The 20,572-nt window shown below is 35.3% G+C and overlaps 1 protein-coding gene across 4 annotated transcripts in view; it reads right to left on the minus strand.

Annotated features, from left to right (window-relative positions):
* nup205 (nucleoporin 205) overlaps nucleotides 1-17,193 on the minus strand; it is a 33,490-nt gene extending 16,297 nt beyond the window's left edge. For 3 of the 4 annotated variants that reach the window (XM_073929033.1, XM_073929034.1, XM_021467634.3), the window contains exons 1-16: nucleotides 17,148-17,190; nucleotides 14,347-14,489; nucleotides 11,966-12,137; nucleotides 11,711-11,855; nucleotides 10,548-10,707; nucleotides 10,241-10,469; nucleotides 9,391-9,555; nucleotides 9,138-9,313; nucleotides 7,831-7,947; nucleotides 7,545-7,682; nucleotides 5,094-5,244; nucleotides 4,782-4,990; nucleotides 4,199-4,381; nucleotides 3,991-4,041; nucleotides 2,711-2,920; nucleotides 2,097-2,334 (exon numbers count right to left, since the gene is read on the minus strand). In XM_073929033.1, coding sequence (XP_073785134.1) covers nucleotides 2,097-2,334; nucleotides 2,711-2,920; nucleotides 3,991-4,041; nucleotides 4,199-4,381; nucleotides 4,782-4,990; nucleotides 5,094-5,244; nucleotides 7,545-7,682; nucleotides 7,831-7,947; nucleotides 9,138-9,313; nucleotides 9,391-9,555; nucleotides 10,241-10,469; nucleotides 10,548-10,707; nucleotides 11,711-11,855; nucleotides 11,966-12,137; nucleotides 14,347-14,489; nucleotides 17,148-17,175 — 2,515 coding nt within the window. In that variant the 5' untranslated portion in view covers nucleotides 17,176-17,190. 4 annotated transcript variants of the gene reach the window in all.
* Between the last annotated feature and the right edge of the window lie 3,379 nt (nucleotides 17,194-20,572).

Consider the following 20,572-nt stretch of genomic DNA (forward strand, 5'->3'; position numbering starts at 1 on the left):
TTTATTATTATTAAGTGGTATGGGTCCTTGCATATACAGTTGATGTCAGAATTATTAGCCACCCTGTAAGATTTTTTTTCAACATTTCTACATAACAGTCATTCAACATAATAGTTGTAATAACTCATGTCTAATAACTGATTACTTTTATTTTTGCCATGTTGACAGTACATAAAATTTGACTTGGGTATTTTTTATGATAATAATATTCAACTTAAAGTACAATTTATAGGCTTAATTAGTAGTAGTACAACGGATCCCAAATCTCATGGTTCAGATCACATTGTTTTTTTTTTTTTTTTTGTCTCAAATCGGATGGGTCATATTTTTTATGGCTGGTTGTCGCCACCTATTGGTTAAATAATGTAATTGCTGCCTACAACTTTAACTTGAGCGTTGTTAAATGCATATGACGGTGATTTTATTCTTTAGCATAAACATCAGTGGGTATATCTAAACTATAAACTGTTATCTCAGTACTTGTTTGTTATTTGACTGTTTGTAACTTCATAACTAACTCAAAACACTACAGACTGAATCTCTTGATTTTTGGTTTTCAGATTTGTATGAAGCGATTCGAAGGATTAATAAACATACGCAAATCACCATCATTTATAATTTATGTTGCGTGGGTGTTGAGATCAAGATTTTTTAATGATTAATCGTGCAGCTTACACTGAATGCATTAATGCAGGCTAAACGAGTAGTGACAGAAAACAGCTTTAATGAAACCACCACATCCTGAATAATAACCCACCATGACTTTTTCTGTCATTATTATATTTTACAGGAAAGCCTAAATCCTTTCATACATGTAATTTGAATGACATGAGGTGATCTCACTGTAATCTTTACAAATTTAGGATTAATCTACCAGTAAAAAAATGTATTAATCTGCGGGCCACGTGTGTGAACCATAGGTTGTGATCTGTACGAATCACAAATCAACCATGATCTAAACCCCTATTAATTAGGCAAGTAAGGCTTATTAGTCTAATCATTGTATGAAGATGATTTGTTTTGTAGACGATCGAAAGAACATGTTGCTTGGGGCGGGGGGGGGAGCTAATAATATTGTCTTTTATAATAATATCTTTTATTCTGGCCAAGATAAAACAAATAATTTCTCCAGAAGAAAAAATATTATAAGAAATACTGTGATACATTTCTTGCTCTGTAAATCATTATTTGGGAAATGTGAATTTAACTATAAATCTGCTAAATTTAGATAATTTGTATTTCAATTTAGATGGTCATCATTGAGTCATGGCTTATCTAAGCTAATATTTAAAAGTCTATGATCTGTATTGGAGTGATTTATGTTTCTGGTTTGTTACATATCTGTTTCCTTAAATATCACAGCATCATTAATGCAGATCGTAGCTTTTTATTTCTTAAACAACCATGTTGAAATGCGAATCCCACTGCCATTATTCAGGATGACAATGCCAAGATTTAATGGGCTCAAAAAGTAAAAAACGCTTAATTTGCAGACATAAATTAACCAGCAATTGACCCGAACCGCACTGAAAACCTGAGATGTGCTGAACTAGACAGTGGATGCTGCAGAGTCAGACACTGGCGGTGCTTCCATTGTCAATACAAGATCTAGCCAAAAAAAAGCAACTCTTGAGTAACCACGATCACAATTTATTCTAAAGACAGCCACTATCTGACCCTACAGAGAGCCAGTATGTAAATACATTCTATGTTGTTCAGTTCAATAGCTGGTCACTTTGTCTGCACAAATTTAGCCATCTATCATGATTTAAGCCCGATAAACCTTTAAAGCATTGTCATCCTGCAATAGGGCAAATTAATACATCTCCTGATAGGGCTTTAAAGACACAGTTCACCCAAAATTAAAATTATATTATTATTTACTCGACTTATCCATGCTCAAACATAGACTATTGTGTACTTGCTTACTTAAAGAGATTCACTCAAAATGACAATTGGCTCACTATTAACACAAAATAAGTAATTTTGAAGAAAGCTGAAAACCTGTAACCATTGACAACCATAGTATGAAAAACTAATACTATAGAAGTCAATGGTTACAGGTTTACAAACAGAGAATTTTTGGAGTCACAGACCAGGGAATTGAGCGTATGTGTCAAGCTGGCGGGCGCCCTCCTCCAGTAGGTTGAGGCAGAGAGAGAGGGTGGGTGAGTCGTTCAAAAGGTGGAACATCAGGCTGTGCCCCGGGGGCTTATGGGCCGGCACCTGCTCTCCTTGAAGTTCCACCATCTCCGGCAGGAAGTCTGAAGGCTGGGGCTCATATTCTCGCAGAAGTTTGTGAAAAACCTCTAGCACTGCTTCAGCTACCTCCCACTACAGAGAAAGAATAATAATAATAAATAATTATGTAAAAATACAATACCACGAACAGGTTTACAGTTATAGGATAGTTCACACACACATAAAAATACTTACTCTCAAAGTGGTTTTAACATGTATGAGACCTTTATCTAGTTTCTGTCCTCTGTGAACAAACATATATATGTTTTAAAGAATTATTGAAATCAGTATCCACTGACAACCATAGCAGGAAAAATACTACAGAAGTTAATGGCTCCCAATTTTCCAGGAATCTTTAATATATCTCTTATTTTTTTGTTCAAAAGAGGAAAGAAACTCAAACAGCTTTGCAAATGATTCACATTTATTGGGTGAACTATCCATTTAAGTTTAGCAGGCCACGACAAACCTTTTCTGCTGAGCGACGGTAGGCTCGCGTGGGGAAGGCCAGAAACACAGAGTCACGCAGGAAGTCAAGATAAGGTTGAAAGCCGGGAGCTCGCAGTCCTGCTCCAAGATTGACTGGAAGTGCGCTCTCCACCAGAGTACTGATCAGATGACAAAAGGCCCGTGTGAGTGGATACTCCTCACAGCTCGATTCAATCTCATTCAGCTCCACCTTCAGAAAGAAAAGAAATTAATGTCACAGTAAATGTGCATATGAGACCTTGAACCACCAAACCAGTCTTAGGTTGCACAGGTTATTTTTGACAAATCAACAAAAATACATTGTATGGATTTTAAAGATCATTCATTCAGTCATTTTCCTTCAGCTTAGTCTCTATTTCAGAGGTCACCACAGCAGAATGAACTGCCAACCATTCCAAAATAGGTTTTACGCAGTGGATGCCCTTGCAGCCACAACCCAGTACTGGGAAACACCCATACAGTCACATTCACAGACACCCTCATATACTATGGCCAATTTAGCTAATTCAATTCACCTTCAGTGCATGTCTTTAGACAGTGGGGGAAAACAGAGCAGCCGGAGGAAACCCACGCCAACATGGGGAAAACATGCAAACTCCACACAGAAATGGCAACTGGCTCAGCTGGGACTCGAATCAGCGACCTTCTTGCAGTGAAGGGACAGTGCTAACCACTAAGTCACTGTGCCACCTAATTAAAGATCCTGTTCCATTAAATTATTTAGTAAATTCCTGACTGTAAATGTATCAAAACTCAATTTCTGGTTAGTACTGTGCATTGCAAAGCACTTTAAAAAGGACTTTCTCAGCATTAATATTTTCTGGAACCCTCAGATGATCAAATAGTTGTATCACGACAATGAATACATCACAATTCATGTGATGTTTAAATCTCAGCTTTTAGAAATTGACACTTATGAGTGGTTTCGTGGTCCAGGGTCACGGATATTACAAAGACAACAAATATTAGTATTATAAAGTGATTTTTTTACATTCAAAAACCATGTAAACACTAACTACATTCTTGCTAAATGATTAACTATCTACATAGTAGATGTAAACATGTAAAGGTAAAGTGGCTCCATAAAAGCCCTACAATCAAGCAAAGAAAACCTGATGCTTTTCTTAAATAAATAAAATAATAATAAATTAAAATAAATAAGATAAAATAAATTTAAATTACAAATATTATAAGGAGTTTCTTCTATTAAAATGATGAGGCCTGAGACCAAGTATAAGTGATAGAATACAGCCAGCTCACCTCGATCCCAGCAGCCTGTCTCTGACCAGGGATTTTCACTGTTTGTAGGATCTGAGAGGGACAAAATGCAACAATGAGCGGTTTCATAATAACCTTGATGATCTTGAGGTTGAAAACATTACTGAAGTGAAATAACCTTGTCAAATCTCTTTAAAAATTTGAAATGGAACTGCAGTTTGGCATCATATATATTGGTGTTGCAGCTAACCTGTGTGTACTCCAGAGACTGCCAGAGGGAGGCTGCAATCTCGGGAGATTTGCCAAAAGCAGCGAGAACATGAAGGACTTGAGCTTTGAGGACGGGCTGAACACTACACTGCAGCAAACCCAGCATCACCACCACAGGCGTCCACTGAGGGTGCTCACAAAGAGCCAGACGTGCATTCTCACTCTGAAATACATAAGAAAACACTAACATGACAAGAGCAATAACTGCACTCACATGTGATATGAAGTGGACTTGAGTATCAGCTTTCAGATTTGATCCACAAGTTACTTTCAGAGTTCAGGGTTTTTGCAGGTTTCATCAAGCCAAATTTAAGACTTTAAGACCTTTCTAAGACCATTAGGAATTAAATTTCAGATTTCAGGTTGTACAAATTAGGTAGATTTACATGGACAAAGGAAAATTAACACCTGTTTAAAAGTATTTAATACCTTCAAAATCATATTTCAGTGAATTTAATAAAAAAATTGAAATTAAAGACATTTTAAAGCTTTAAGACCGTGCAGACACCCTGGAGTCAATATTGATTAGAATTTCTGAGTGTCAGATTCGAAGTGTGTTATACCCAGGTGATGATCGTGGTGAGCAGCTGGAGGAATGCAGTGAGACCTTCCAGCTCTCTCTGAGTGATGCCTCTGATTGGTAGATGACGGTATTGTGTGCTGTCGGCACTGGGCACGTCTCGTCGCAGGTTTTCATGGTACAGCATGAGAGAGTGGAAAAAGTGTTCCCATGACACAAGACTGCCTGACACTCCAGCCTGCCGGTTCTCTCCTGAAACAGCCATCATAAACAAACTTACAAAGCAATACAAACAACTCTCCCAAACAACATTTACATTCAGCCATTCTCATTTCAGAGGTGATGTTGCACCCACCGTGTGGAGCGCCGTTAGTTTTAAGCAAACTGAAGCAGTAGTGGGAGCACTGAGGGCCATTTGCAAGTCCTTTCAGCATTCGCAGGTATGGGATGTAAAGAGTCGCAGGAAGCAGATCACCCATCTGACGCACAAACTTGGAGAGAACCACCTGAGGTAACACACACATAAATACAAACTGAAATCACAAGTTTTATTACAAGAGTTGGAGTTCAAATAGTACTGTCATTTACAATAACATTATTAGAGCTCCTGAGAAATTTGAATTCTTTTTCAATATATTCCCCAGATATTTTCAACACATTTTTAAACACAAGTTTTAATACCTAATTTCTAATCACCAACTTGTTGTCTTTTTGCTATGATGACAGACAGTTCTTAATATTTTACTAGTCATTTATTAGATACTAGTAGGGCTGTGCAATTAATCGAAATTACGGTTTGATTTAAATTTTGGCTTCTAACTATATTATAAAAATATATTAATCTACTGAAACGATTATTGCATCATATACCGCCCCCAACACATTTGCTGCCCTGCAAAGCTCAGTTTGACGTGTAAATCACTAAAAGCATGTACTGTAATGTAACTTTTGCAGCACGGGATGCGCATCATTCATTATTGTACATTCAAATCATTCATGTTTTTAAAAGCTAGAGTGAGAGATCTCATGCTGTTGTGTGTGTGTGTGTGTGTGTGCGCTCAGCCTCAGAGATGAGAAGCACACATCTAAAGTCATCTTAATGGGAGCGCTTTAATGGTCAAATACATGCACATTTGTGTCAAAACACAGTATTTAGTGATTATTCATATTATTTATTTGTGTAATAAACAAACGAGTTGAGACATGTGAAAGAGAAACCATAAATCAGAACTGTACTGCTCTTAAAGTGACAGTGCGCAATATTCCTGCTGTTGACTGTTTTAATCATTAATCAAGCAACAAAAGGATACAATCATTCACTGCTCTTGACTGAGGGACTTTTGTAGCTATAATTAAAGCTTTTTCCAACAGGGAAGATGCTTAAAGAACAGTTTGTTTCATATTTCTTATTCTATTGCATTTATTTCCCTTTCCTTATTTACAAGGAGGAAAATAACTGTATATACAGCTGAAGTCAGACTTATTAGCCCTCCTGAATTAGTAGCGATTTTTTCAATTCAATTCAATTTACCCAATTCAATTCAATTTACCCAATTTACCCTTATTTGTATAGCGCTTTTACAATGTAGATTCTGTCAAAGCAGCTTTACATAAAAGATCATAGTAAAACTGAAACAGTGTAGTTAATTTTTCAAAGTTTAAGTTCTGTTCCGTTTAGCTCAGTTCAGTGTGGTTTAATAATCACTACTATTAAGTCCAAACACTGACGAGCAAAATTTCAGATTTTTTTTCAACCCATTTCTAAACATAATAGGTTTAATAACTATTTTTTAATAACTGATTTCTTTTATCTTCGCTATGATGACAGAACATAATATTTGTCTAGATATTTTTCCAGATACAAGCATTTAGCTTAATGTGACATTTAAAGGCTTAATTAGGTTAATTAGGCAAGTTAGGGTAATAAGGCAAGTCATGGTATAACAGTTGTTTCTTCTGCAGACAATCAAAAATATATATTGCTTAAGGGGACTAATAATATTGATCTTAAAATAATTGTAAAAATATTTAAGCCTGCTTTTGTTCTAGCCAAAATAAAACAAATAAGACCTTCTCCAGAAATTTTTTTTTATAGGAAATACTGCGACAAATTCATTGCTCTGTTAAACATTATTTGGGAAATATTTATTTTTAAAAAATAATAAATTTACAGGAGGGCGAGTAATTTTGACTACAACTGATAATCGTTTTGAATAATCGTGATTATAATTATGACCAAAATAATCGTGATAATGATTTTTCCCCATAATCGAGCAGCCCTAAATACTAGTGTTCCATTTAAAGTGCAATTTAAAGCTCAACTAGGTTAATTAAAGCTAACGTTAATTTAGTTTAAACTTATAAACAGTAGTTTGCCTGGTAACAAGTCAAGAAAAAAAAATCTTAAGTGGGCTATTAATATTGGCCTTAGCTGTTTTTACTTTGTTTTCTAGTCTAACTAAAAGAAAAAGACTGAAAATTTCCTCTGCTCTGTTAAACATTACTTGGGAAATATTTGAGAAAGAACTAAAATTTCACAGCAGGGCTAATATTTTATATTCAACTGTACATTTAGGGACAAGCCCTTTTCCCAAAATATTAAATTAGACATGCATAATATATCAAAACTAAAACTGTTATCATGATTTGGCTTCGTGCAATTGTTAAATGACACAGGCTATGAATTAATTCAATACATCAATCATTTAAAAATGACACAATTATCAAAATATCAGCTGGTAAGAATTTTGTCCTGTTTTAATATAATTTAGCATAGATAACAGACATTTGTTTTTTGCTGATGCACCTGTTTATGTGGGGGTCTTTGGAGAGGTACTCCAAGAAAAGATCCAGTGAGTGAAGTGTGCTGAAGAGACTCTGATGGACACCAAAACTCTAAAGCCAGCTCAAGTTCAAATGGATCTTTGCTGTAAAATTCTCCAATCTAAAAAGAAGAGCACAAAGAAATCACTGCATTAATTACATCAGTTCAAAAATAACACAATCCTTCAGTGTTGGCATATATGGGTGTATGAATTTAAATAAAACGAATAATTATGGCTGTAGTGTGTTAAATGTAAACGGATGCTCACAAGGATCATGAGGTGGTCCAGGTCCTTGCGAAGAGATGATGGCGGCTCGCTGCCCATCTGCAGAGCCATGTGGATCAGACGAGCATCTTCATCGGCACGGTTGCGCAACTGTTTCACCTGCAGAAAACACTTCTCACTTAGCACACACTCATGAGCAAAATACAAGCACATTTTAAAAATCATGGCCAAATATACTGTTGTTCAAAACGCTGAGGTCTACAAGATTTTGTTAGATATAACCAAAATAAGGACATATTTATTTAATCAAACATGACAGTAAAGACAAAGATTTTGGTTTTATATAAATAGTACTGTCCTATTGAACTTTCTATTTTTCAGAAAATCCTAAAAAACACCATGTTTTCCATCAAAACAGCTTGTTTTTAACATCAAAACCAGAGGAAAAACAGGAAAATTTTTATACAACACTAAATCAGCGTTTAAAAATGATTTCAAATACTACATATACTTTTACTAAGTGCAAGAAAGACCATAACAATAAATTGGATGAAGCCACACCCTCCAACAATAGTACAGTGGATAGAAAAACTTGATTGTATATATAGAATGGAGTATATGACTGCTCAACTTCAACTAAAACTGGATATTTTTAAACAAATATGGGCACCTGTTACGTTGTACCTGAATAGGACATAGTATTTCTAGCTCCTTTGAAACTGAAAATATTGTATGTTTTTTTTTTGTAATTTTTTAATTTTTTTATTTACATCTGCGGCTACTGTCTTTTTTTTTTTTTTTTGTTAATAACCGCTGCTGTCACTGAATGTTCTCTTCTGTAAAACGTTTTAATGTATAAAAATAAAGTTCAAAAAAAAAAAAAAATTATTTCAAAAGGATCATGTGACACCGAAAATTAAAGTATGAATATATATTCAAAAACAAAGTCAAGCCTGAAATGATTCATATTCCAGACAAATACAGACTTACAGTTGTGTTCGATGTAAATAAAAGCTGAGCAATAGGTTGTTGTTTTTTTCCACAATGCCTCTTGTACATCGTCTTATTATCTTTTAGCAGAAGCATGTGTCATTTCCAGTCAAACAAATTCAACTTGCTGGTTGAATAAAAGAATTAGTCAGGTTTATAAATAAAGTTCAGGCTTGACTGTATATTACACTACACATTTTGCACTGTATTACTGTATAGATAAACATAGCTTTTGCAAGCATTAACAATTTTTTTCAAAAACAAGATAACAAAAATCTTTTAAGCCCAAACGCCTAACAATACATTCATGTGTACAGCACATGATTAAATAGCTCAAATGCATGTATTTCTTTTCACACCTTCATTGGCATGAGTGCCAGGAAATCAGTAATCAGAGAATGCAGCCGCCGGGTGTAAAATTCTTCTTGGCTGAAACCATCACTTCCCAGGACGCCCTCCGTCAGAAAGAGGAAGACGCCTCCCAACAGCGCCTGGTCTGCCAGAGCCTCATCTGCTTCAGTGAACTCCACTAAAGCTGAAAAAGGTTAACAAAAAGTTCATGTCATGAGAGTAAATAGTATTTTGACGTCAACAGTTAAAGTGTATACCCACCTGCACCCTGTGGAAGTTGTGAAAGGGCCCTCAGAGACAGCGCCCAGGCCAGCTGCACCGCTGCCTGCAGTCCTGGAAGCTTCCAGCCTTGACCCTCTACCAGCCGACTGTGCACTGCTGCCACGTACTGTTTCTCCGTCAACAGAGGCAAAGCCTGGAGCAGGTCTAATCGATACAAAATCACATCTTTGTGAAGACAGAATGTCACCTACTCCTACTATACAACCTTTTTTTTTACTCAAAGCGCCATACATAAAGGGATAGTTCACACAAAAATGAATATTCACACCACCTTGAGTGATTCAAAACCTGTTTAAGTTTCTATATTCTGTTGAACACAAAACATGATATTTTGCTCCAAAGTGGCTACAACTTGAACCCTTTACAAAAATGGAAATGTTCGAAATATGGAGAGGATGAATTTTCATTAAAACTACAAATGGACAAATACCTGCAATACTGGGAGAAATGGATTGTGCGTATGCGTTTACATAGTGTAAACTGATCCTTATATGTATTTGGTAATGTGACTGTTCATGTAAGCTCACGTTATTGTATTTTTAATTTTTTATCTTTATCATTTTCTTTCTTCCCAAAAAAAATAAATAAAAATAAAGTCTAAAAAAGCATGACATTTTGAAGAAAGCTGAAAACCTGTAACCATTGACTTCCATAGTAGAAAAAAACAAAGACTATGGAAGTCAATGGTTACAGTTTTTCAGAATTCTTCAAAACATCTTCTTGTGTTTAACAGAAGAAACTCTAAAGGGTTTGAATCTTTTGGATGAACTACACCTTTAAAAGAACTTAGATAAAAGATACAGTAATGGTCACAGGAAAGCATGAATACCTTCTCTATCTTCTGTTCCTTGCTCCAGAAAACTAACATCCAGGGAATAGAGCAATGCCATGACCAAAGCAAGGTTGACACTATCCAAAGAGCCGTCAGCTTCAGCGGTCACCATCTCCAAATGCCCAATGAGAGCCAGCGTGTCATCTTTGCCTAGCGGTGACTGGCATGCCCACGCAAACAAACACTCTGCCAGAGACTGTCGGCACTCTTTGATGAGGTCAGATACCTAATAATAAAAAAAGAATATTAATAAAACTATCCATTTGCTTATGTAGTTCTCATCAGCTGATAAAAGGAGATTCACCTCTTTCCTGTGTTTCTCATTGCCAAGGCCACGCTCTTTCTGCAGCCTCTCAAACTCACGGGTCACGCTGACGTCAGAGATCAGGTTCAGTATTTGCTTGGTCAAACCCTGGGCCATCAGCTCATCTGTGAACCGTGTGGTGAGATTTACCAATTCAGGACTACAGGGATGGAAAAAAATGACAAATGGTTCAAAATAGCTCAAAATGTTTTACTCTGACATTTCAGGCAAATCTTGAAAAAGCTGTTTGTCAAAAAGTGCCTATAGAAAACTCTAGAAGCACACAAGCCCTTTTAAAGTAAAACCACAAACTTGAAGAACATCACATCATGTATTGTTTGCTGTACAATATGCAGTGATGGGAATAATAACTTTTTTCAGTAGAGACTAATCAGTGAATTACTGTTACTTATATATTCTGTTGAGCACAACACGTATAAATCACAAGCTTTTGCAAATATCCAAAAAGGTAAATCCTATAGATTTTTCAATTGATGGCACCAGGATAATATTATTTATAATAATTAATAATTATTTGGTTGACAAAAAAAAAGTCAACTCAAATACAAACAATAAAAAATGCAAATGTTTTTAAGCATTCATGAGAATACATAGATGACCTCAAATATGACAGATGTGGGCTCTAGATTACTATCCACTTGTTAAGTCGTGAGGTATGAAATACTGTTTCCAGGTCCAAGCCACCAATCGTTTATGAGATACTTTTTAGTCAAATGACAGATTAAAGTGATATTTTAAAATAAAAGCATGGTGTACACATGGTGTCTCTGGACATCTGCATCACAGACATCAATTTTTTTACAATTTATTACAAAAATGAGTCACTTTCTTGCCAACTGATATTAGACATGGTTATATATATATTGCGATCATAAATTTCGAAAGTATTACATCACTTTGTAAACGTTTATTTTTACCATTTGTTGGTAAAAGCGCTTTAATTCAGAAGCTGTTTCAGGTGACATCAGACTTAACAAGCGGATACATTGCTTTAAATGTGGTTTTTAATAAATCAGATTCAAAGAACCAGCATTTCTACAACCCTAGGAGTCGTTTTGCGGTGCATACAACAACCTGCCAAACCCTTAGACAAAACATGCCTTAAAAAGGAAGTACGAGAAAAAAAAAGCAAAAAAGCAAACCTCAAGTCAAGAGTGAAAGTCTTCCCATGTCTGGACTGGATAAGTGAGCGGAGAGAGTTGGCCACGCAGCGTTTACCATCCCAGTAAAGGAGCACAGCTACCAGGCCTCGGGTCAGGCCGGGGAAATGAGGTTGCTGATGCTCTCCTAAAAATGCACATGAAAATCCCATTATTTAAAAAGACACTTCGCTGCATTGACACCAAAAGAGCAATGTGAATTTCAACGGTCCTGAGGTGTATGTTGAGAGTGTGTACCTGCCAGCAGCAGCTCGAGGGCGGCTAGTTCTCCAAGGTCAAAAAGGTCACTAAGGATGAAGGCTTCAGAGATGAGCTGCTCAGGAAGTAGTCTTGCTCCCTGCTGACCCTGGATAGCAATGCCTTCTGTACTGGCTTTCCGAACCTTCTCTCTCTGTTCTGCACTCTTCGGCTGTTTTGGAGAAAATATATACTATTTTACAGGGTTTTTTTATATGGTTTGATGCAGAGTTTACAAGCAATTGCTACATTTGCAAAACTTATTAGTATTTATATGACAATCCATCACCAAAAGTGCCCTTTTTCATATTTTAAGCAAAATCATCCTTTTCACTGTACAAAATAAGTATTTTATCTATATATTACAGAACCATACAGCTATACATTTCATTCACATTGACTGCCTTTTATAATTTATTATCAACAAACACTTAATTTCCATCTCTTATCATTCAGTTTAATGTGTGTCTATTATTTAATTCAACTAATCTTAATGTTATTTTGTTAAATTAGAAAACATTAAATATAGTCTTCGATGTTTAGTGATCAAACTTTCAAACATTTGGTTGTCATTCTTAGAGCATGTCAAATAACTGAAACTTTACTGTAGAATGAATGGTTGTTCATCTTACACTTTTAGTCTGTACCTTCCAGATGAGTACATATAGGACTAGCTGATATAGCACTAGCATCCACCTCTTTCTTGACATAAAACTACAAGTTTGAAGAGTGTGCCACCCCCAAGTCTATTCAGTTGATTATATTTTCCCTTTTCTCGTTCCTAATTTTTCTTTTCTTTTATTATTGTTATTTATTTAACCTAATGCACCATGCTGTCAATCTCAACTTTCCATACTGACCTGTTTATATGCTCAAATGTAAAATGAATGCACATCATATATTGTTTATGCACATCATCTACTGTGTTGCACGACAAGAGGGTTATAGTGTGGTTTATTTTTATTTTTCTATTTGTACTGTTATTTTTTCTTTTACTTTTGTTTGTTAACTGTCACAAAAATCTAAAAATAAGTCTTTAAATAAATCTTATCTTAATGTTTATTCAGTGAAATTTTCATTATGTCCATGGATTTTCAACTTGTCTGATAATTTGTAAGTTACAAACTGTTGCACGAGCTTTTACTAAGACCTATTACTGCAGTAAATGCTTTTTTTGCTTACCCATTTACCTTACTTATAACAGGGCGCATACACATTTTACTACAAAGATTCCAATACTTTTTCAGGACTTTTACAATTTACATGCCCTAATGTTTCATGTAATGTCTACATATACGTGGCAAATCATAAGAAATGTTAAAATTTATTACAGCATATAATTTATTAAACGCAATAGTTTTAATTTATTTTTATATCTATGTAAAATAGATGATGCTTACATAACACTAATAATGTGTTTGTTTTGTTGCATGTTTTTGGGCAAGAAAAGAAAAGTAAATTCAATTAACCTCCATTCCAATATACAGACATTTGTCACAGTAATTTGAAAATCTTAATAGTTTGTTAAACTGCTTCTATTAGAAAGCTGCGATCACACTGCACTTTCCGCTTCATAGACTTTCATTCAGAAGCATGCGAATGCGGCAGACCAGAAACGCAAGCACGTGTTTTGCATTTCACTCACTTCATTCGAAAGTTTAAGCTTGGTGAATTCTCACCTGCGAAATCCCATCAGGTGATTGCGTGAGACCAATAGAAGACTATTTAAAATAAGTAATCCCTCACTTCTAATAAAGTCTAATCGTATTGTTTAGCAGCGCAGAAAGACAGAATTTTGCAGGCACAAACTCTAGTGTGACCACAGCTTGAGCCGCTTTGGACACAAATGTCTGCTAAATGTAAATGTAATTTCCATGACTTTTCCTAAAACCTTGTGGGTTTTTCTGTTTTTTCAAAACTTTTCCAGGCCTGGAAAATACCATGTCAAAATTCCATGACTTTTCCAGGTTTTCCATGACCATATGAACCCTGTATAAAACAGTACCAGTACAATAGTACAAAAGACTAGAATGTATTTGAAGCTTTTTGAGTGTAGACAAGGGCTATTCAATTGGCGGCCCGCGGGTCAAACTTGGCACCCGAGTAAATTTGTTCCAGCCCTCCAAATGGTGCAACACATCAAAAACAAGACATCAAAAATCTACTTAGTTCAGTCGAAAAATGGTTAGAGTTATAAAGTAACGTGCGTCTGTTCAATACAGCACCAGCTGCAGTTAAAGGCTGCAGCAGAGCGCAAGTCACCTACATTGCGAAAACATTTGGATACTTATCTCAACGCCGTGTTACTGTTGAACAGGACAAAACTTCTGCAGCCAAACAGTTATGCCATTATCATATTGGTCAGATTATTGTATACGTACTGGGTTTTTAAAGAGGTTGAGGAAGTAGGGTTTGTGTTTCTTCAACTGCAGATCTAAAAGATGAACACTTTCTGGTTGACGTCTCCAAATGGCCCCTTCCACAGCCTCCCAGAGCTCCTTCAGCGGCCCCCACAGACTGGCTCCTGCAAACAGAACCACAATCTCTTTACAATATATATATAAGGAGTTCAGATGCAAAAACCTCTAAATGAAAGAAACATTTTCTTAACCTCCAATGTTTATGTTCAGTTATTTCACTTGAAAGGCGATTAAAAGAACTTATCCATCACTATAAATGTAAAATTACTGAGCCAACACATAGGTAGTGCTGTCGCCTCACAGCAAGAAGGTCGCTGGTTCGAACCTCGGCTCAGTTGGCGTTTCTGTGTGGAGTTTGCATGTTCTCCCTGCCTTCGCGTGGGTTTCCTCCGGGTGCTCCGCTTTCCCCCACAGTCCAAAGACATGTGGTACAGGTGAATTGGGTAGGCTAAATTGTCTGTAGTGTATGAGTGTGTGTGTGAATGTTTCCCAGAGATGGGTTGCGGCTGGAAGGGCATCTGCTGAGTAAAAACTTGCTGTATAAGTTGGCGGTTCATTCCGCTGTGGCGACCCCGGATTAATAAAGGGACTAAGCCGACAAGAAAATGAATGAATGAATGAGCCAACACACGAGTCGGAGAAAAATGCTAGTTTTAGAAGAAAACATCAGATGGCTTTTAGAGGTTTTTGCATCTAAACTCTTCATATGCATTTCTCTATATTAGTGACTGAAAAAGTTGCTTTTTCACATTTTTCCTCCTGTCAGTGTGACGTATGATTAAGCATACGTATGATATAATATATAATAGTTTGAATTTTTCTGTTTTCAACTGATTATTTTTGTCATTTTGTTGCGATTTGAGTTTTACAGTTTTTGTTTCAGACTACTTCAACCCTCCTGTTTCTTAAGTGTCTGCAGAGTGCAGACTAGTGTTTTTCATACTTTAGGCTAGGGCTGTGCAATTAATCGAAATCGAATTGCAATCACAAGAGGCTGCTATATGAAATATATTATTTAATTTCCTCCACCCAGAGCAAATGTGTGACTGCCGTCTGTGTGTGACAGTCTTACTAGACAGTCTTACTGAGTGAGCACACTTTCATTCTGGCCAATCAGAATTGCTCAACTGAAAGTATGTAAAAGCCCACAATAAAAAAGAAAAAAAAAAGGAAAGCGCAAACGAGTGGGATGATGACATCTGCCGCTTCAAAAGCATTAATAGATGAATTTATATCAAAGAAAAACAGCAGGTCTGTTATATGGGAATATTTTGGTTTCAAAGTCACAGACACCGAACACAAACAGGCAATTTGTAAGAGCTGTCAAAGAATTGTTCCCACAGCATGAGGACATACAGCAACCAGCACCTAAAAATGCACCACAGGCCGCTATATGAGGAGTGTCTTGCTAAAAAAAATCAACTAAAAGTATTGGCTGTGACACTTAATCTAGTAGCTAGCAAAGTACAATTTCAGGTTGTTTGCTATTACTATTGCTATTATTTTTTTTAGTTCTTCATTTTAATTAACACAGAAGCTACAATACAGTTTATTAAGCTGAAGTTTGACTACAAAATTGAATTGCATATCAAATTGAAATCGCAATATCTGTCAGAAATAAAAAAATACAAATCGCAATTAGATATTTTCCCCAAATCGCACAGCCCTACTTCAGGCTAGTACTTTTGTCAATTTCACAAACTATCATGACCTATAAAGGTAAAAAAAAAAAAAAAAAAAAACTCAAGCTGTCAAATGTGCTTTTTTAAAGACAAAACAAAAAACTAAATGTTATAAGTATCTCAAAAGCAGAGCAACCAGTTGCCTCGACTTATAGGTAGAACTTACACAGTAGAATTGCAGAAGGTAAACAAAGACACATTATAAAACACAGACATTAACTTTCATTTCACTGACAATCATTAACAACATTCCTAAGGTACAAAACAAGGAAACAAATACATGAAAAATGTAAAATGGAAGACAAAATATTTAAATTGAGGTAAAGTTAAAGGTATATTCACACATTCAGATTTCTCCTCAATAATATAGTTTCGAGAAAGTATTTTTTGCAGATTATAAACATGAAATCATATTAGCAGTCATTGACTATCAAAGTACACCACATTTCACAGTCAAATAAATAGTGTTAATGTTGTTTAAAGTCAAACCTACATGTGATTTCAGACCCAATATTCAAAGTAACCACGTTAAAAACAATATAGGAAGCATGTCACAAGTTGCCACTGAACGAATATGTGCGCATATAAAATCAACTTGACCTCAATAATATGTAAACCACTAAACAACAGTATAAACATAACTCGTATATAGACATTAAAGTATCTTTAGACTTAAACCTAGACTTATCTTGTCCATGTATCATTTTTATTAGACGTAAAGGGCATATTCACGAGGCAATTTAACAGACATTGATGTTAGGAGACATTGATGTTTTAAATAACGTCAACTTATTTATTCTGGTCGCACAAAAGAACAAGTTTTACAAAGACTTTTACTTTAATAATACCTCGTTTAAGAAGAGCCCAGATAATAGTAAGCAATGTAACGTTAGTTGCGCATTTAGTTACACACTCTAAGCCTATTTTCTGGTGAAGGTAGCGATAAAGTGAATGGCTGACGAAGTACTTGTACTTTAAATGTATTAAAATACTTTGGTTTAACGTGCTAACACAAAAGTCAATGTTATATATCGTATAAAACATTAAATATGTAAGAATACGAAATGTATACATTAATACCTGAATTTACCGCCATCTGCGTCGCCATGTCTGAAGCGTGAGTGGGCTGCCCTGAATTCTGCCGGTGTGAAAACATAACTTTCGGTTTCTTTTGTGAAGAGATTTTATTTATTTACATTCGTATGCTCTTATTTATTGCCTTATTGCTTATTTATTTGTTTATTTTTATTTTTGACAACATTGGTTTGTTGTGTTTTTGCCATAAATACCACATGAGCGTAGGACCTATAGAAATAGAAGTTGGTAGAATCAGCATGCAGGTTGGTTCTTTGCTACAATAGCAAGCGGATACTGACACTACGAAAGTTGCTACTAATTTTACATATTCAGGGTGAATAATGTTTTATGTTTTATTTGTATAGATAGTTTTCTCAAATAAATTGATCGTCCTGACAGCTATTTACACATAAATCATTTGCTCAACGTAGGCAGCATTGTCACGTGGTGCATGTTATATTTCTCACCGTATTTAAGATCATACAAATCATAGTCATCTGTGATTACAGCGCCTTGCCATTTCAATAAATACGTTCATAAGGAAAATTGCTTTAAAATTTGCATTTGTTTAACGAATGTCGGTTTGGGTAAGCATTACAAACAAAAGGTTATATTATTAGCCAGCGTGTATCTTTGATTAGACAAAAAAACGCCCTTAGAACTTCACACGACTCAATGGACGGACCCGTTTTTGAGCCACCAAGCGAAATAGTTGACATTAAGTGAAATTGAGCGACTGATGCCTCACATACTGCCTGAAAATTATTAATATCCCATTTTTCTAGCACCAGAGGGTGGTACTGTCCTACAAACCCACCAACAAAGATCGAAATCAGGAATAATAATAAACACAATATCTCTTTTACAGAACTTCAAATGAGACTCTCAGTCAATTTTGCGAGGCAAAAACATACTGAACTTTTACTATAATAAAACCATGGGATATCAATTTTACTTTACTTTTTTTATTTTCTTACTAGACGCATAGATTGTTTTGCCCTTTATCGTAAGTATTTCAGCTTCAAGACATACTATTTTAAATACTAATTTCCTGGCCAATGGAACCAGAAAAAAAACGCAATGGTACTTTCCAAAGATAACACAAGTATCTACCTAAAAAGTAAGCGAGGGTTATGACATAATGATGAATTAATTTCCAATCAGATATCAGTATTATTTGGTATTTGGAGCATACAAATAATTTATTTTTTAAATTAAATCAAAATCATAAATACTTAAGTTCAATTATTTGGTTAAATCTAAAACAGCACAATTTATGTTTAAAGCTAGGAATAAACTACTTCCTAATTGCATAAAAAAGTTTTTTGAAGAAAGACAAGGGGGGAAATAATCTAAGAGAAAAACTAAATTTTAGTAGTTTGAAAACAAGGACAACTTGAAAAAGTTTGTGTAAGTCTGTCCGTGGTGTAATATGGAACAGTCTAGATCAGACTCTCAAACAATGTCAGGATAATAATCAATTTTAAAAGTTGTATAAATATATATATTATTAAATTAATATAGTGATGAAGTTGATTGAAAAAGGATAAAAAGAGAAAGGTATGATGACATTTTAATTAATGGCTATTTGCAGTACTATTTTTTTCTTTTGCTCTGGGTCTGTTACAAAATGTAAAGGTACAAATGGAATCAAACATATAATTTGTCAAAGAAGCCAAAATGATAAAATATGTTTCATGTAAAAAGAAGAGATAAGTAAAAGAAGAAATAAGTTTAAGTAATAGACGGATGAAGTATGTGGTAATGGGGTGGGAAAATAATAAGCTTGTGCTTCATCCCACTCCATTTTCGACCATGTTGAAATTATTGGTAACACTTTACAATAAGGTTCATTAGTTAATGCATTTACTAAGATGAACTAATCATGAACAACACATGTACAGCATTTATTAATCATTGAACATTTACTAATGCATTATTAACATGCAAGGCCATGCTTGTTAACATTAGTTAATCCACCATAGGTTAACATGAACTAATAATGAACAACTATATTTTCATTAACTAACGTTAACTAACATGAACAAATACAGTAGTAAATGTATTGTTCATTGTTTGTTCATGTTAGTAAATGCATTAATTAACATTTACTAATGAACCTTATTGTAAAGTGTGACCAAATTATTATTTGTTAATGATATTTAATGTATGATATTTTGTTAAAAAAAAAAAAGTAATTAAATCTAATATCATTTATAAAAACAACAATTCTCTAAAGAAGTGCACAAAGAAGTAAAAAGAGAGTTTTTGAAGATTTGTTGCCAGTTTAATATTTCATAATATGACTGACTGTAGGAAAGTCCTGGTACGACAGTACTGGAAATGATGTAATATTCAGAGAATCCTTCCATAAAGGTGAGATTCTGATATCAAAACAAACTGTTATTTCAGCTGTGATAAATACATCTTTCTAAAAGGCTTAAATCAGTGACACAGTTCACAGACCTACTTCTGGTACCAGATGTTCAATACAGCACAGTTACATAAGAACCTCTGGAATTAAGATCTGCTCTAGTTTCATTTCTATTGCTTATTTTGCTTTGCCTTCTATGAGTAACTAAGAGGTCAGCCTCAATCTGTAGTTTGTGATGAAGAATAAAAAGATTACAAGATTACAAATGTTTTCTGAAATCTCTATCTTCTGAATCATTTTTACCCTCAAAGTTAGACTTTTATAAGGACGTTTGAATTTTTTGCTGTGGGAAGGACAGGCCTTGTTATGAAAATGCCAGATGACTCAATAACACCTACCGTTCCTCTTGAAAAATTCAAAAGTCAAGAGTGTTGTTCCACTCCATTTACTCATGTACATTCATGTCAGACAATTATTTTTAAAACTTGTTCTGGTTACTGTCAAAACTGACTGGAAACAACAACAATAATAATAATAATATTAATAATAATAATAGTGGCGCAGTAGGTAGTGCTGTCGCCTCACTGCAAGAAGGTCGCTGGTTCAAGCTTCGGCTGGGTCAGTTGGAGTTTCTGTGTGGAGTTTGAGTATGAGAGTGGATGAGTGTGTGTGGATGTTTCCCAGGGATGGGTTGTGGCTGGAAGGGCATCTGCTGCGTAGAAACATGCTGGATAGGTTGGGAGTTATTCTGCTGTGGCGACCCCAGATTAATAAAGGGACACCACAGCAGAATGAACCACTAACTATTTCACCATTACAAAGAGGATGCTGTACACCAGTATTGGAAAACACCCATACACACTCATTCACTAAAGCTAATTTCATTCATTCATTCATGTTCCTTCGGCTTAATCCCTTTATTCATCGAGAGTTTCCACAGCGGAATGAATCACCAACTCATCCAGCATACGTTTTGCACAGCGGATGCCCTTCCAGCTGCAACCCAGTACTAGGAAACACCCATACACACTCATTCACACACATACACTACAGC

Source organism: Danio rerio, chromosome 18, assembly GCF_049306965.1.
Source record: "Danio rerio strain Tuebingen ecotype United States chromosome 18, GRCz12tu, whole genome shotgun sequence".
NCBI classification, from domain to species: Eukaryota; Metazoa; Chordata; class Actinopteri; order Cypriniformes; family Danionidae; genus Danio; species Danio rerio.